Source organism: Crocuta crocuta, unplaced genomic scaffold (genome assembly GCF_008692635.1).
Source record: "Crocuta crocuta isolate KB4526 unplaced genomic scaffold, BGI_CrCroc_1.0 scaffold799, whole genome shotgun sequence".
NCBI classification, from domain to species: domain Eukaryota; kingdom Metazoa; phylum Chordata; class Mammalia; order Carnivora; family Hyaenidae; genus Crocuta; species Crocuta crocuta.
Genome location: NW_027530195.1, coordinates 154,219 through 172,575, shown reverse-complemented (window position 1 = coordinate 172,575; position 18,357 = coordinate 154,219). Strand labels below are relative to the sequence as shown.

Sequence of the window (18,357 nt, the reverse complement as noted above, 5' to 3'; positions counted from 1 at the left end):
CCCAACACTGTGAAGTATATGGACACCTCCAGGCCTACTCAGGCCCTATTCCCTGCGTATAGTAATTGTCTGCCTCCAACATGGNGGGGAGGTCTATATTGTAGCAGTTAAAGTCCAGCTGAGGCAAGTAGGGCTCAGTTCTGGGGGTGGGGTAGACATCAGTCATTAGAGTTCAATCCTTTGTACCTTGTACAGGTGGCCTCGGTTAGATCTCAGATGGCCCTCAGCACGTGGATGAAGGGTCCTCTGAACCAGGTTTCTGGTCTCCCATTGGGGTTGCATATATAATAGCCAACTTGCTAGGGAGGGGATGGGGGTAATGTTTTCCAGGTGATGGTGGAACATCTGAGACAAATGGCTCCTGGTGGTTCTGACCCCTTGACTTGCCCAGGGTACCAGTTTGGATGAGGCTCGCTCCTTCCATCATGTTAGCCCCGACCTCGCCTGGAAGGCCAGTGCCAGCAGCCCGTCCCCGCAGCTTCTGTTTTGGTTGCCCCGAGACGGTCCTCTCCCTCAGCCAGGGGCAGCTCTCCCCCGGAGTGCACCCAGCAGTTCTGTGCCCCTGGGCATTTTTGTTTGTGCCCTCAGCCTATCAGGAATGCCTCCCCAGTCTCTCTGCCTCGGTCAAAAATACCCTGTCCCCAGTTAAACCAAGGTATCTCTTCATGAGCCCTGACACTTCTTCATTTGGAGTGACCTCCTTCCTCTTTCTCTGCCCTCCATGCTTTGATGTGTGGCCGGACACAAACCCAGTGCTACCCCTAAGTCTGTCCTCACGGTTACATCTGCTGCGCGTTTGAAATAGAGGGGTACGTTTGGGTTTGTTAAAGACTTAGCAACATACAAGGCTTCACTGAGATTGGGACTAGTGTGTTTCTTGATTTCTAAGTTCATCTGCAGAGGCATAGCACTTACTTATTTTCTCACTGTGATATGTGACGAGCTTGGTCCCCAGTCAGCAGGGCAGGTATTTGTTTATTTTCTCACAGTCGGGGCGCCTGGGTGGCTCAGTCAGTTAAGCGACCGACTTCGGCTCAAGTCACGATCTCACAGTTTGTGAGATCAAGCCCCACGTCGGGCTCTGTGCTGACAGCTAGCTCAGGGCGTGGAGCCTGCTTCAGATTCTGTGTCTCCCTCTCTCTCTGACCCTCCCTGCTCATGCTGTCTCTCTCTCTCCCTCAAATAAATAAAACCATTAAAAAAATTAAAAAATTATTTTCTCACAGTCAACAAGACAGTTTGGTGATAGGAGTAAGTGTGTGTGTCTCCATATTATTTAAGCGGGAGAGCAGGGTTGAAATTCTGAATATTCTCAGTTTGATACCTTGTCTTAAAAGACTCTGTGAAGTGGTCCATGAGACCAGACACCATCTTGCTCTGCAGATGCCCATAGAGGAACCTCCCTTATCTCTTTATGGGTGTCAGTCTGTTCGGTTGCTGTAAGAAAATACTAGAGGCTTAAGCAAGATAAATTTATTTCTCACAGTGCTAGTAACTGGGAAGTCCAGGACCCATGTGTGGACCAATTTGGTTCCTTGATGAGAGCTCTTCCTGGCTTGTAGACAGCCATCTTTTTGCTGTGTCCTTACATAGTGGAGAGAAAGGAAGTCATGGAGTCTCTATGCTTGTAAGGATGCTAATTCTGTCACGGAGGACACAGCCTCATGTAAATCTGATTTCCTCCCAAAGGCCCTATCTCAGCACCATCAGATAGTAGTTTAGGACTTCAACACATAACTTTGGGAGACGTTCAGTTCATAACGACAAATCTCCTTAGTATTGGTGATTTTCATTTTTAAAGCCAAGCTCTGGAATTTAATCATTTGGCACCCCACGCCCTAAGCAGACCAACATAGCTCACTTCCTGGGAGAAATGGAGAAGAGCCTAAAGATAAGTTTGCTTTTAACAGTGAACAAGTAAGTATGTCCAGTAATTATTTGCTCATTCACTCATTCATCAACTGTTTACTGAGTACATGCTTCAGGCCTGGTCATCAGAGCATATTCAACCCAAAGCTATAAGGATGGGGTCAAGTGGGGTCATGTGATCTGAGGTGCACTATTGAGAGGCAGTTAAAGGACTTGCAGGGAATTGTGAGGAAAGGGGAACCCTCTCATGGACCCTGGAGTTCATGGATCAGGATTTGGGAGTTGGGGCTGCCGGCAGCCACTTTCCTCTTTCAAGCAATGCCTGCCTGAAAACTAAGCCAAAAGAGGTAAATGAGTGGAGACAAGAGACAAGCCCTTTTGATCTCACTGAGCCCTGCATCCAGCTGTGCCTGCAGCTGTCCTGTGAGCTTTATGAATGAATCAATCAATTTTGTTTCAGCACAACCACTTATATTTGGGCGTAAGTGCCCTGGAAGGAAAAGAGTTCTTCCTAACATGTGGTCCTTCCCTGCAGTGGTCCCACCCCTTCCTGCCAAGGACATCACAGGGCAGAGCCTCCTGGGGTACAGTACACACCCACGGATGGATCCAACTTGAGCTTCAGACTTGAGGCTCAGATTCCACCAACCTAAAGGTTTATCAAGTGTTCACTTGCCTTCTCTGAGTTGCCCTTCTCCGTTCCGGGAGCTCCCAGCAGCATGGCACCTGCACAAAGAAACTGACCCCCTCTAACAGCGTCACCACACACAGCCCAGGCCTCCCTCAGCGGCATGTGCATCCGCGGTTCCCATTTGGCTTAGAACAAACCAAACTCCTCACCCAGCTTACAGGGCGTGCGTGACATGGTGCCCCGTGCCCTACTCCTCCAACGTGAGTTAGTCTCCTCCTCGCTCTCAAATGCACCAGCTCAGTGCTGCCTGAGGCCTCTGCACTGAAGTTGCTTCTGTCCAGAATCTTCTTCCCCTGGAGTCACCTCCTCAGGGAAGTAGTGGTTGTAGCTTTATGTCACCTCCCTATTTCGTTTCCTTTGGACTCCAACCATTCTCTGCTATGGCCCTGTTCTCTGGTCTGTTTGCACATTAAATCTCTGGATTGCACATCAGATTGAGATAAAATGTGTCTACTGCNGCATCCAGCTGTGCCTGCAGCTGTCCTGTGAGCTTTATGAATGAATCAATCAATTTTGTTTCAGCACAACCACTTATATTTGGGCGTAAGTGCCCTGGAAGGAAAAGAGTTCTTCCTAACATGTGGTCCTTCCCTGCAGTGGTCCCACCCCTTCCTGCCAAGGACATCACAGGGCAGAGCCTCCTGGGGTACAGGACACACCCACGGATGGATCCAAGCCATGTCAGACTTGAGGCTCAGATTCCACCAACCTAAAGGTTTATCAAGTGTTCACTTGCCTTCTCTGAGTTGCCCTTCTCCGTTCCGGGAGCTCCCAGCAGCATGGCACCTGCACAAAGAAACTGACCCCCTCTAACAGCGTCACCACACACAGCCCAGGCCTCCCTCAGCGGCATGTGCATCCGCGGTTCCCATTTGGCTTAGAACAAACCAAACTCCTCACCCAGCTTACAGGGCGTGCGTGACATGGTGCCCCGTGCCCTACTCCTCCAACGTGAGTTAGTCTCCTCCTCGCTCTCACTGAGCACCAGCTCAGTGCTGCCTGAGGCCCCTGCACTGAAGTTGCTTCTGTCCAGAATCTTCTTCCCCTGGAGTCACCTCCTCAGGGAAGTAGTGGTTGTAGCTNAGCCCAGGCCTCCCTCAGCGGCATGTGCATCCGCGGTTCCCATTTGGCTTAGAACAAACCAAACTCCTCACCCAGCTTACAGGGCGTGCGTGACATGGTGCCCCGTGCCCTACTCCTCCAACGTGAGTTAGTCTCCTCCTCGCTCTCAAATGCACCAGCTCAGTGCTGCCTGAGGCCTCTGCACTGAAGTTGCTTCTGTCCAGAATCTTCTTCCCCTGGAGTCACCTCCTCAGGGAAGTAGTGGTTGTAGCTTTATGTCACCTCCCTATTTCGTTTCCTTTGGACTCCAACCATTCTCTGCTATGGCCCTGTTCTCTGGTCTGTTTGCACATTAAATCTCTGGATTGCACATCAGATTGAGATAAAATGTGTCTACTGCAGGGTCCAGGCAAGGGCCTGGCACACAGTAGGACCCCAGGGAATGGAATGTTTGTGGAGCTAGTATTTGGCTGCCTTCCAGGACTGTGCTGGGCTCAGACCACAGCCCCGTCATCACAGCCGACCCTGGGAAGGGAGAGCAGGATAGGATACCATAGAAAAAGGTAGTAAATCCTTCCTTCACTCAAGTTAAGTTACTTGAGTCTGCTTACATATTTATCTTATGCTATCTGAATTGCTACTGTATGCTAGAGACTGAACCTGCCCACCAGGGAAGAAGCACACAGGGGCATGGAGCATGGCGCTGACCTTTTAGTAGGGGGTATAGACTGAAGGTTTATGTCCCCCACCCCGAATTCATACATTTAAAAAGTATTTTTTAATGTTTTATTTATTTTTGAGAGAGAGAGAGAGAGACAGCATGAGCAGGGGAGGGTCAGAGAGAGAGGGAGACACAGAATCTGAAGACAGGCTCCAGGCTCTGAGCTGTCAGCACAGAGCCCGATGCAAGGCTTGAACCCATGAACTGTGAGATCATGACCTGAGCCGAAGCTGGATGCTCAACTGACTGAGCCACCCAGGTGCCCCCCCAAATTCATAGATTAAAAACTAATCCCCAGTGTGGCATATTTGGAGGTGGGGCCTGTGGGAGGTGATTAGGTCCTGAGAGTCGAGCCCTCATGAATTAGATTAGTGCCTTCAGAAAAGAGACCCCCGAGAACGCCTCCCCTCTTTCCAGGATTCTCACCAGGTACGGAATCTCCTGCCACCCTGATCTTGGACTTCCTAGCTTCTAGTAATGCAAGAAATACATTTCTATTGTTTGTAAGCCACCGGGTTCATGGACTTTATTAGAGCAGCCCTGGTGAACTGAGACATGGGGAGACACATCCCTCAAGAAACCACACAACTGGCAACCAAGACAAGGGCTATGAAGGGACACCCTTGAGTGTATCAGCTGAGTCCCCCCTTGGTTCTCTGCATTTCAGGACGTCTGGGTTTCTCGTCATAGCTGTCTACTGGGGACTCAAGTGACTCTGCGATTGGCTTTTACCTTCTAGTGAAAGGAGGTTATCATGGCTTTTAGTCATCATGGGGGCTTTGTTTTTAATGTAATATTTAATGATTCTCCTTTTTTGTAATCCACAGAGCTTGTTCAAATTTCACCAGTTTATATATGCACACATACGTGTGTGTAGTTAGTTCTATGCCATTCTATCTCATGTAGCTTCATTGTACCATCACCTCAATCATGTTATGGAGCTGTTGAAACACCACGAAGACGTCCCTCATGCTACTCCTTAATAGCCAACCACCTTCCCTAACCCCAGAAACCACTAATCTGCTCATCTCTGTAGTTTCCTCATTTTTATAAAATGTTTAGTTATTTATTCATTTGGGGGTGGGAGAGGTAAAGCGAGAATCCTGAGTAGGTTCTGTACCTAATGTGCAGCCACATGTGGGGTTTGAACGCACTGACCGTGAGATCGTGACCTGAGTCGAAGTCAAGAGTCAGATGTTAACTAACTGAGCCACCCAGGCACTCCTGGGATTTTCTCATTTTAAAAGTGACTTAGATGAGGTCCAATTTGCCATTTTTCCTTTTATGAATCGTGCTTTTCAGGTCAAGTCTAAGCGTGTTTCACTTGATCCTAAGTCCCCCCAATTTTCTCCTTAAAATGTTTTATTTTTCTGTTTTAGATTTAAATCCGTGATTCCTTTTGAGTGAGTTTTTGCACAAGGTATGAAATTTAGGTAAGGTTTAATTTTTGTTTAGTTACTTACATGTTACCTGTGGGTGTCCATTGGCCCTGCGCCAGTTATTTGTTAAAAGGGAGATTCTTCCTCCATTTCTTTTGCACCTTTGTCAAAAATCAGTTGGGCCTGTATGTGTGGGTATTTGGTTCTCTGTTTTGTTCCACTAATCTAGGTATCCATCTCTCTACCAGTACTAACGCCTAATTTTAATATTTCCATTTCCCCATAGTTTGCACTCGGTGGAACTGGAGTCTGAGACCTAGAAGAGCAACTGGATTTGCTGTAGTGTAATGTCACCCTTCTTGGATTCCACCACGTTGAGAGGTTCATCCCCATCTCTTCTCCATGCAGCAAAGTAGAATTCCCAAAGGGAACTGCAGATCTAACCCCCTGGTTACCCATTTCCCACAGCACCTGACCCTTTCTGTCCTGGGGCCCATCTCCAACGAGGGATGGCCTGGGGACTTTCATCAGAGATTTATCTTTTTTATGGACATTGTTGACTCTCCACAGGACACTTGTGATGGATTTGTCCAGCCTTCAACTCACTCATCCCTGGAACATATCACCTTATACTGCTCTAGATGATATTTAACTTAGGTCTTTTTTTTTTTTTTTTAATTTATTGTCAAGTTGGCTAACACACAGTGTATGCAGTGTACTCTTCCCTTTGGTGGTAGATTTCCATGATTCACTGCTTACATACAACACTCAGTACTCATCCCAACAAGTGTTCTCCTCAGTGCCCATCACCCACTTTTTCCTTCCCCCATCAACCCTCAGTTTGTTCTCTGTATTTAAGAGTCGCTTGTGGTTTGCCTTCCTCTCTGTTTGAAACTAATTTTTCCCCTTCCCTTTCCCCGTGGTCTTCTGTTAAGTTTCTCAAGTTCCACATATGAGTGGAAATATATGATATCTGTCTTTCTCTGACTGAGTTATTTCACTTTGCATAATGCCCTCCAGTTCCATCCATGTTGTTGCAAATGGCAGGATTTCATTCTTTCTCATTGCCAAGTAGCATTGCATTGTATATATGAACCACATCTTCCTTATCCATTCATCAGTTGATGGACATTTAGGGTCTTTCCATAATTTGGTTACTGTTGGAAGCGCTGCTATAAGCATTGGGGTACATGTGCCCCTATGAATAAGCACTCCTATATCCTTTCGATAAATTCCTAGCAGTGCTACTGCTGGGTCATAGGGGAGTTCTATTTTTAATTTTTTGAGGAACCTCCACACTGTTTTCCACAATGGCTGCACCAGTTTGCATTCCCACCAACAGGGAAAGAGGGTTCCTGTTTCTACACATCCTCCCTAGCATCTGTTGTTTCCTGAATTGTTAATTTTAGCCACTCAGCCAGGTGTGAGGGGGTATCTCAATGTGGTTTTGATTTGTATTTCCCTAATGATGAATGATGAGCATCTTCTCAAATGTCTGTTGGCCATCTGGACATCTTCTTTGGAAAAATGTCTATCTCATGTCTTCTGCCCATTTCTTCAATGGATTATTTTTTTCAGGTGCTGAGTTTGGTTAAGTTCTTTATAAATTTTGGATATTAACCCTTTACCTGATATTTCATTTGCAAATATCTTCTCCCATTCCATCGGTTGCCTTTTTGGTTGATTGTTTCCTTTGCAGTGCAGAAGCTTTTTATCTCAAGATCCCAGTAAGCTCATTTTTTGTTTTCATTCCCCTTGCCTTTGGAGACGTGTGTAGCAAGAAATTGCTGCAGCTGAGGTCACAGAGGTTCTTGCCTGTTTTTTCCTCTAGGGTTTTGATGGTTTCCCATCTCACATTTAGGTCTTTCATCCATTTTGAGTTTATTTTTGTGTATTTTTGTGTTATTTTTATGTGTGTATTTTGTGTACCCTAAGCCAAGGGTAAAACTGCAAACATTTATGCCAATAGTCACTATGCCTTTAGGGTAACTCATGACTTTGGAATATTATGGAAACAATGTGTCCCTACTTCCAATGGGGATAAAATTAAAACTGTCTCCTATGTCCAAATTTTACTAGATGCAATACCTTTGCCAGCTGCTATGGATATTATTAAGATTTCCAGACATTCCAGACTCAACCCTCTGGAGGCCAAAAGAAAGCACCTTACTGATATTTCCACCAAAAATGCTGCTCCCAAGGGAGCCAGTAGCCAAACCTCTGTCTTGGTCCAAAGAGATGTTATCCCAAGTGGTAATTTGGGTGGTGAGGAATCACCAGAGACATCCAAAGGAAAAACAATATTGAAAGTCTAGTAATTGTTGGTTCAATAATAATAGAGAACTTTGGTTTGGAGCAAATAACGATCCAGGGGATTGTTTTAGAAATTCTAAAATACCCCCTACTTACTACCGTACATGCATCAAACCACTGGTTTACTGAGAAAGTGTCAGCAGTCATGAACCAATTTTGGTTGGGAAGTATTGATAAGGTCTCAAAAAGTACCTACCTCACTCATCCCATCTGTCCTAAATATAACCCAGGGAAGCCTGTTTAAAAAATGGACTTCATACAGCTCCCCCATCTTATGGATATTAATATATTTGAGTCATGGTTTGTATGTTTTCTCACTGGATCAAAGCTTTCCCTTGTAGACAGGCCAATCATTCTACCGTGGCTAAAATTCTTTCAGATTATCCCTACCTGGGAAAAATCTCTCTCCAACTTTATAGTACCAGGGGAATNTGCTTAACCGACTAAGCCACCCAGGCGCCCCCTGTTTAGCTACTTTTACAACACTTTGATTATGCATACCATCCTCAATCTTCAGGGTTAGAATGCACTCACAGGATGGTTAATACTCAATTAGCAGGGAGCCTGAGTGGCTCAGTTCATTAAGCCTCTGACTTGATTTCGGCTCAGGTCATGATCTCATGATGTGTGGGTTGAGCCCCATGTCGAGCTGAGTGCTGACAGTGCTCTCGCTCTCTCAAAATGAACAAATATGCTTTAAAAAGTTTTAATTGGCAAAATTTGTAGAGATCTTCCAAATACTTTGGCTGCAAGCATAGTTGCTAGTCCTTCTAAACCTCAGACCCACCTTTTCAAACACAGACTCTCACCCTTTGTGACAGTCACAGGATGGCCAATGCATTTGGCCATGCCTCCTTTGATCCACAGTTGATAAAACAACAAAGAACACATACTTGAATATTGTAAAATCCCAGTTGCTTCTGTTAAAAGTAACCATGCTTTGGTAGAGCAATCTTTTCACAGTGTGCTCCTGGAAGACAATAACCTTAAGCATCACACCTTACAACCAGGAAAAGACAGCTCCAGAAGACTCTACTGCCTCACTGGAAAGGCCCTTATCAGGAACTTCAAACCAAGCCTTATGCAACAGTCTCTTGGATTTACATGATGCATCTAAAGAAAGAACCAAACAGTGACTGGACCTGCACACCACCTGTTAATTTGAAAGTATAAAGATTTTCCAAGCTGACAACATAATGAGACAACTCTTCCAAGATGTTTGGATCAGGTCTGTGTACCTTTTTTCTCACTGCTGCTGCTTCTCTCTCTTTTATGGAAGACAGGGCCCCTGTCTGCATTTTCCAAGCCCTTGCAAACGGGGAAACCTCTTCTTTTGACTATGGGCTTTTGGGAACAGCCTTATCGTGATCCTGTGACAAATTAATTTTTCACTTGCTTTTTCTAAGGGTTAGAAGATTTAGAATCACAAAAATCTATCTTTATGAGATTTAGTTTTATAGTTTAAAGCTAGTTTGTAGATTTTAGTTTTTTATTTTGAGGGGGGGAGGGGCAGAGGAGAAAGGGAGACAGAATCCCAAACAGGTCTTGTGCTGGCAGCACAGAGCCCAATGCAGGGCTCGAACTCATGAGCTGTAAGATCATGACCTGAACTGATATCTGAAGCTAGAGGCTTAGCTGACCGAGCCACCCAGGAGCCCCTTCACACAAAAAATATTTCTTTAATCTGAACTATTAACCGAGATTCAGAGATTCTTACTGAAATTCCTGGTTCCTGAATTTAAAATTTATAGGCTGTATTATCAGTAACATATTTGGTTCCACACAGTTCTTTTGAGATAACAAGACTGTTTTAAAATATCTTTGAAGTGGGGCACCTGGGTGGCTCAGTCAGTTAAGCATCCAACTTCAGCTCAGGTCATGATCTCACGGTTCGTGGGTTCGAGCCCCACGTCAGGCTCTGTGCTGACAGCTAGCTCAGAGCCTGGAGCCTGTTTCAGATTCTGTATCTCCCTCTCTCTCTCTGACCCTACCCCGCTCATGCTGTCTCTCTCTCTCTCAGAAATAAATAAAACATTAAAAAAAATTTTTTTTAAACATCTTTGAAGTTTCGCTGTTTTTCAAAAAGTTGATCAGCTATTGCTTCATGTTTATACTTAAGACTGTATCCTCCCAAATGCACTTGGTTATTTTTTTAAATTTTAATGTTTATTTATCTTTGGGGGTGGGAGGAGAGAAACAGAACATGAGTGGGAGAGGGTCAGAGAGGGAGTCACAGAATCCAAAGCAGGCTCCAGGCTCCACTCTGTCAATACAGAGCCTGACATGGGGCTCAAACTCATGAACTATGAGATTGTGACCTGAGCCAAAGTCAGATGCTCAACCGACTAAGCCACCCAGGCGCCCCTTGGTTAATTCTTCCAGCGTGCTCCGGCAGTGTTCCCTCTCCTGTTTTCATGGCCTCGTTTAATTGGAGACTTCCCGGAGGGTACCTACTCCAGGTATGCCTCCCTAGGGAGAACTTTTCCTCCCTGAGTCAGAAAGAGTGCCGACAAATATTTCAATTGACTACTTTCAGACCTAAGGTCCTGGTTTAGAACTATCATACAATTTGGAATCATCACGTTACTTTCTCTGTTCTGTATAATAAACTTTTGTTTGTCTGGTTAAACTTTTGTAAGAATGACGTACCTTTAGAACAGCAAAGTTCCCTCTAGTTTACTAGTCCTCTTCTCCACAGCCAGTGTTTCTCTACTACCGATGGCCTCCCCAAATGGTCCCTGTGGGTCTGAGATTAAGTTATACTTGCCTCACCCTGCAGAGCCACACTTAATGGAGGACAGTGGTTACTCCTTTGTCCCCAATGGCATGGGCCTATAGTTTCCTAGTCTCCCCAACTCCCTATTACTTCGCACCGTGTTTCTCTATCCACATATATTATCCACTAGGCCTTTACTGGCCTCCCAGGGTCATATCTCCTTATTAGGAACCAGAAGGCAGCTTCTCCTCACATGGAGAAACCCAGAGTTCTCTCTTTGAACTTGGGACCTGCCCCGTAATCCAACAGACCATTCTAATGTTGCAGACTAACATTTTTCTTCTTCCCGGCGAGCTCTGGGCCCTCAGGTAACTCTGAAACACAGGCCGCTATGTTCACTTTATGAACCATTCAGTTTTTCCCAGTCTTTGAAATGCAATGCAAAGAAAGCCGCAACAGATCATAGAGCAGTTCCCTATGTTCCTTTTATACCCTGAGGTAGATATTGTTGGGTGCCCTGTATCAGCCATCCTCCACTCTATCTGCTTTTTTCAACCTACCCCACTACAACCCCCAAGATCAATCTGGGTTGATCAATAAGATCTTTATTATCATGCTGCATAGATAAGACCAGGGTAAGTGGTTCCAGGGGAGGGTAACGTGTGGGCTCAGTGGACACATTATTGGGATTACATGCAGACATGACAACATCCATGAGGAACGTGCGTCTTCCTGAGAAGCCCAAACTGGACATCCCTCAAGGCCCCTCAACCAGACTGGGTCTGTTCATTTCCTAACCCTCTCAGAGGCAATGGGAATGAAGGCATTCTAATGGGCCAGGACAAGTCTGATTCCCTCCAGGAAAGTGGAAAGGAGGAACAGAGAGCTGTTTTCTCCATGCGTATGTACATGACTGCTGCAAATATTTGGATCCAGGTAGACTCGAAAGGGATTTTTGCTCCAGAGGGGAGATAGCTCAGCCCTGGGCTGCTGACAAAGGCCAGAGTAGCTTTAAGGCTTCTCCAAATTAGTAGTACATATAGGTAACTTTTCTGTGGATGTTCTGCCACCTAAAGTTTGACTTGGCTTAAGATCTTCTCAGAAGGACCATTTCCATAAGACTCCACTCAGGTATGAATCCTTTTATGCTGAGCAAGATTGCAGAGACGGCTAAAGATTTTTCCACAGTGGCCACACTCATAAGTCCTTTCTCTGGTGTGTACTACTTGGTGTCGAACAAGTGTGGATCGTTCACTAAAGGCTTTCCCACATTGGCTGCACTCATAGGGTCTTTCCTGTGTGTGAACTCTCTGGTGACGAACCAGGTGAGAGTTATTGCTGAAGGCTCTCCCGCATTCACTGCACTCATAAGGCCTTTCTCCAGTGTGAACTCTCCAGTGATAAATGAGGCTGGACTTTCGGCTAAAGAACTTCCCACATTCGCTACACTGATAAGGCCTTTCTCCAGTGTGAACTTTCTGATGTTTAATGAGAATGGAGTTCTGGCTAAAGAATTTCCCACATTCACTGCACTCATAAGGCCTTTCTCTTGTGTGAACTCTCCAGTGCTCTATGAGACTGGAACTGTGAGCAAAGGCTTTCCCACATTCACTGCACTCAAAAGGCCTTTCCCCAGTGTGAGTTCTCCAGTGTTGAATCAGGCTGGAGCTGCGGCTAAAGGCCTTTCTGCATTCACTGCATTCATAAGGCCTTTGGCCGGTATGCACTTTCTGGTGCTGAATTAGGGTGGAGCTATTGCTGAAGGCTTGTCCACATTCACTGCACTCAAAAGGCCGTTCTCCAGTGTGAACTTTCTGATGTCGAAGGAGGTGGGAGCTCTGGCTGAAGTCTCGTCCACATTCACTGCACTCAAAAGGCCGTTCTCCAGTGTGAACTTTCCGGTGCTGAGCAAGGTTGGAGTTATTGTTAAAAGCTCTTCCACACTCACTGCACTCATAAGGCCTTTCTCCAGTGTGAACTCTCCAGTGTTGAATGAGAGCAGAGCTGCGGCTGAAGGCTTTACCACATTGATTGCACTCATATGGTCTTACTTGGGTGTGAACTTTCTGGTGCCGAAGGAAATTAGAGCTTTGGCTGAAGGCTCTTCCACATTTGCTGCACTCAAAAGGCCTTTCTCCAGTGTGAATTTTCTCATGTCGAGTGAGGTGCGACTTGTTATTAAAGGCTTTCCCACATTCGCTGCACTCATAAGGTCTTTCTCCTGTATGAATTCGCTGGTGATGAACAAGTGTGAGTTTGTGGCTGAAGGTTTTCCCACAGTCATTACACTCACAATGTTTTCCTCCAGTGTGAAACTTCTGGTGCTTCCTCAGTTTAGAAGAGTGACAGAAGGTCTTCCCATACTCTTTACACACATGACCTGTCTTCTCACTATGACATTTTTGGTGATTAACAAGGGTTGATTTCTCCCCTAAGGAATTTTCAACTGTTGGGTACCTAAATGGTGTCTCTTCAGAGTGAATTCTCAGGTGGTTGAGGAGGGTGCAACTCTTCTGAAAGGCTTTTCCACAGTCACGGCACTTGGGGAGCTCCTGTGCAGTATGACCTTCTGAGAGCTGCTCAAGATTAGAACTGTGGGGGAAGGCCTTCCTGCACTCCGTGCCTCTCTGTGGCTTCCCACTGCTATCAATGGCTGGATGCTGGAAGAGATCATGGCTGTCCAAGGCATCCTCACCACCTTCCCCACGAGTGAAACGCTTCTCTGATAGATGGACCATGGAGCTTTCCACAAATGAGCCCTTGTCCTTGTTCCATCTGAAGGGCTTTTCTCTACTGTGCTGCTCCTGATGCGGGTGAAGAGTCACACTGAACCAAAACTCTCTTCCACATGCTCCACACGTGTAGAGGGTCTCCTCAGGATATGTTCTTTGATGTTCACCCAGGTGCAAAATGTCTTTCAAGAATGGGCCACACGTATCACAAGTGTCAGCCTTCTGGGTGGAAGGATTTGCAATGGGGATCCTGCCCTGTAACATCCCTTGTATAGAAGCACTCTGCTTGGAATGGGCCCCTTCATCTTCCACTCCATGCCAACAACCTAAAAGCAGAAAAATTTCTGGTAAACTGAGTGGTCCACTTGATGGAAAGCGTTACTTCATTAGAAATGTGTGGCTAGACATATACAAGAATGGGTCCAAGGGATGGTGACAGGTCAAGGGGGCCAGAAGAAGAATGAAGGGCCCACTGTGTAGGTCAGGGATAGCCAAGCTACAGAATAAAGGAGGCCTCACCAGAGGAAAGGACAAAGGACTTTAATAGACATTTCTTAAAAAGAGATATGTATATATCCTTACACAAAAACGGCCAACAAGCACATGAAAAGTTGCTGAACATCATTAGTCATTAGGGAAATGCAAACCAAACTACAGTGAGATATCACTTCACACCCACTAGGCTATAAGAAAACAGACAATAGCAAGTGTTGATAAGGAAGCAGAGGGGCACCTGGGTGGCTCAGTCGGTTGAGCGTCCAACTTCGGCTCAGGTCATGATCTCGTGGTTCGTGGGTTTGAGCCCTGCGTCAGGCTCTGTGCTGACAGCCAGCTCAGAGCCTGGAGCCTGTTTCAGATTCTGTGTCTCCCCCCCTCTCTCTCTGACCCTCCCCCACTCATGCTGTCTCTCTGTGTCTCTCAGAAATAGATAAAAACATTAAAAATTAAAAAAAAAAGATGAGGAAGCAGAAAAATTGGAACATTTATACACCGTAATGGGAATATAAAATGGTGCCACCAATTTGGAAAACACCTTGGCAATTCCACTATGTATCTACCCAAGAGAAATGAAAACATACTTACACAAAGACTTGTACATGAATTTTCATAGCAACATTTTTCTTAACAGCCAAAAAGTAGAAACAAGACAATTTCCCATCAACTGATGAATTAATAAACAAGCCATTGTATATCTCCACAATGGAATATTATTTGGCCATAAAAAGGAATGAAGTACTGGTATGTGCTACAACATGGATTAACCTTACCAACATTATGCTTACTGAAACCCATACACAGAAAAACATATACTGTGTGACTCCATTTATATGAAATGTTTAAAAATAAGCAAATCTATATAGTCATAAAGTATATTAGCAGTTGTCTAAGGCTGAGGAAGAAGAGATAAGGGAAGATGGGGAATGATTATTAATGGGTACAATTTCTGTTTAGGTGATAAAAATGTTAGATTATGGTGATATTTATGCAACTGAGCAAATACACTAAAAACCACTGAATTACACATTCTGAAGTATGAATTTTATGGTATATCTCAACAAAGTTGTTTTAAAAAAAAAAAAAAGTCTCATGGGGGAATGGACAGAATCTGGGCATGGCTCCCTACTGGGTCACTCAGCCAAAAATTGGTCTAGCTTAGTGGGATCCATCAGATAGACCATATGTTCCTGATCCCCACCCTCTGTTCCCAAAAGGCCCCTGGGCAACAGCTATTAGGATTGCTTATGAGGCTTGTCTTAAAGAGAGACAAGGAGAATGCACACAGCACAGCCCCAGCATCCATAGCACCTATAACAGGAAACCTGGGAAGAACCAGTGCCAATGGTCCAGCTTTGAGATGAACAGAAAACTCTCTATGAGAAGAGGTAAAAGGGAAGAAGCTGGTCACCATGTTGGGACAGAGCAGAAAGGGCTTACCAAGTGAGGTCATGAGCTCAAAATTCTCCAGCATAACATTGTGGTACAGGTCCCTCTGGCCTGCATCAAGAAGGCCCCACTCCTCCTTGGAAAAGTACACGGCCACATCTTCAAAGGTCACTGGGCTTTGCAATGATGAGAGAGCTAAGCTGGGGCGCCAACAGATGGGCTGAAAAGCAAACAAATAGAGACACATCTAGGTCCTTGACCTATGACTCAAAGTTCTGCTACATCTACCACTGGCAGCTTCTCCTCTTGTGACTCTCTCAGTCCATCCTTCTTTCACCCACCCACAGCTCCTCCTCCTCCTCAGGCCTCACCTCAGAGGAGATAAGAGACCCTGGCACCACAGATGTCCCTTTCTCCTTGTAGTCCCACTAGTTATGTATCCAGGCCAATCCAATCCAACCCAGAAGAACAAAAAGCTGATACAGATGCTGTCTGTGCTCTGGGCTTACCAGGAACCCCCTCTCCACACTAAACAAGCTCCTTTTTATTCCCCAGATCACACCTCCCAAGTTTAAGAAAACGTGGACTCTCTTTTCTCCCTTAAGCCTCTAGTACTAGGGCCCTGGGCCCACTGATTCACATTTCCTTACATTGTACATGTCACTCTTTGGACCATACCATCTTCCTATCTACCCACTCCCCAGCTCCCACCCCCCTCCCTGTCCACACCACAGGCATATCCCAAGTCCCTATATCCCACTATGCACATGGCATACCCAACAAGGGTAATCAGGACCCAATGCTAAGCCTTTTTTGCTTGCCCCCACAGATCCAAAAATCGCCACTGCCAGAGACAGTCATCACTTCTGGTTCATGACTTCCCCCTTTGCCTTGTTGCTTCAGCATTCAGCTCCCCAGAACCATGAGTAGATCTTAAATAGCCCTGCTCTCTTCCACCTCTACCTTCTACACGCTTTCCCCTCAGCAGTCACAGCTGTGTTCACAGATAGACAAATCCCAGAACCTTGGCTTGGGGACTCTTAGCTTAGACTGACCCTTTCTGCCCCTGATTACTCCTCCAGCCTGAAAAAAAAAAAAAAAACCCCAGACCTCAAGGAGGATGGCCACAAAAACCTGGTGAGCTGTAGAGGGGTAAACCAGTCTCATCTCAGGCCCCACTGTCATCCTATCTTTGTTACTTCCATGCTTCATTTTTTTTCATCCCAGGTCTAGTCTCTAGTTAGAGGCGTGGTCACCATTTTGGTCAACCCCCAGCCACACATAATGTCGACACACAAGTTTCCATCCTTGGATGTCTCCAGCCTAGACCTGGCATAAAGCTTACTTGGCAGTCTATGGGACACCTCAAATACAATACAGCTAAAGCCCAACTCTTTATCTTCCCTCTGAAATCTATTCCTCACGCCAACTTTCACACCTGATAAACCTATCTGGGTCAACCCTGATACCTCACTGCCTCACATCAGGAAATCTAGTCCCCCCTACTTAAAAGGGAAATGCAGGAGCTAAAAATTTCTCCTACTTCTACCTCTGGTCCACCAACCAAAGCACACACACTTGAACTGTTGCAGTCACTCAGTGGAATACTCAGTGATCTTCTGCCTCCAACTTCACCTCCACTCCCTCCCCACACCAAGTCTGTCCTCTACTGGGCAACCAGAGGGAGCCTATTAAGATACAAATCAGATCACCTCTCTCCTCTGCTCTAAACTTCCCTGGATTCCCACCACTCTCAGAGTAGAGACCCAACTCCTCAGCCTGCCATTCCAGGCTGATACCTGTCCGCCTGCTTTCTGTGTCCACCAGATGAAATGCAGACCTGCACTTCCTTGAACACTTCCACCTTATACTCACCTCCAAGAAATGTCCACATGTTGGTCCCTTTGCCTGGGACACCCTTCCAGACCTTATCCCATAGGATTCCAGAAATACGAATGTTGGGGGGAGGTCATCAAGAGGAAGTGACTGCCAGTTGATCCATGAGCTGGACCTGGGCAATGGGAGGCTTGTCATCACCTCCTGTCCTTGGAATGTGTATTCTTCCCCACTCCCAGAAATTCCCCCGGAACATAGCCTTGAGACTGTTATGTGGCACCAAAACCATCTGGATGGTATACCTGATTGAACCAAGTTAAAGTCTCTGTATAAACTTTTAAGACTCAGTGGACTGGTGTGGAGATCTACTCTTCTTGTGGCTGCCGAAGGCAGGCTTCCTATGTACCTGTCCTTGCTTATTAAACCTGCATCAACCAGTCTGGAGAGACCTGCCTCTTTCTTCACTCTCTCCCTGCCCTCCACCTATGGGGTCGGTTTCGGATTATGCCAGGGCAGCTTCTGAGGAGGTTGCCGACTTACAGTGAACCCATCCATATAACGTCCAGCCTGGATTCAGGATGCTAGGAAAAGTGACCCTGGACTCCAGACTCAAGTGTAGGCGAAGAGTCCGGGATACCACCGTTCTCTGTACAGGGGCTCCAGGATCGGGAGGGCAGGGATCCCAGCGGGTGAGTGGCTGGGGCACCCTCCACTCACCTGCCCGGGGTCCATCACCGAGGTTGCTGGCCTGGTCAGAGTCTGTGGAGTGGGCGGGGCCGTGCAAGGTGGCGACAGTGACAAGCCCAGCGGGCTCATCCAAAACCCTACGCCCTCACTGCCCGGGGCGATCGCGTGCTAACGGTCGCACTCAGAGCCTTAGTCTTGCTCCGTATAAAATGCACCCAAGGGCCTGGGAGCTGTCTCCAGGGACCGTGGGACGAAGGTGGAGTACGTTACCTCCGTTCTACATCTGGGGAAACCAAGGCTCAGGAAGGAGGAGCCATTAGCCGAGGGTAAAAGTGCGTGCAATGGTGCAGTGACAGTCCCGGCACTTCCCTATGCCCATCTCTGGTCCCAGCGGCCGACTGCCAACCAGTCCACCAACCGCGCCGGAAAGACTGCAATGGCGACTACGGAAGTCCCGCCCCATCCCC

At 46.4% G+C, this 18,357-nt stretch overlaps 1 protein-coding gene across 1 annotated transcript; it reads right to left on the bottom strand.

The window, feature by feature from the left end:
- Positions 1-11,336: 11,336 nt before the first annotated feature.
- On the bottom strand, positions 11,337-18,357 carry ZNF132 (zinc finger protein 132). Its single transcript, XM_077765306.1, has 3 exons — positions 17,921-18,357; positions 15,419-15,587; positions 11,337-13,809 (listed from the first exon to the last, which is right to left on the bottom strand). The coding sequence occupies exons 1-3, from the start codon at positions 18,017-18,019 to the stop codon at positions 11,879-11,881; spliced, it is 2,199 nt and encodes a 732-aa protein (XP_077621432.1). The 5' UTR covers positions 18,020-18,357; the 3' UTR covers positions 11,337-11,878.

Bases quoted from the DNA above. Each gene is read 5' to 3' on its own strand.
- ZNF132 (XM_077765306.1), bottom strand. From the start codon at position 18,019: ATGAGCCCGCTGGGCTTGTCACTGTCGCCACCTTGCACGGCCCCGCCC. The intron at 15,588-17,920 runs GTGAGTGGAGGG...TTTGCTTTTCAG, and splicing joins CGGTGATGGACCCCGGGCAG to CCCATCTGTTGGCGCCCCAG. The intron at 13,810-15,418 runs GTAAGCCCTTTC...TTCTGCTTTTAG, and splicing joins TGAGCTCATGACCTCACTTG to GTTGTTGGCATGGAGTGGAA.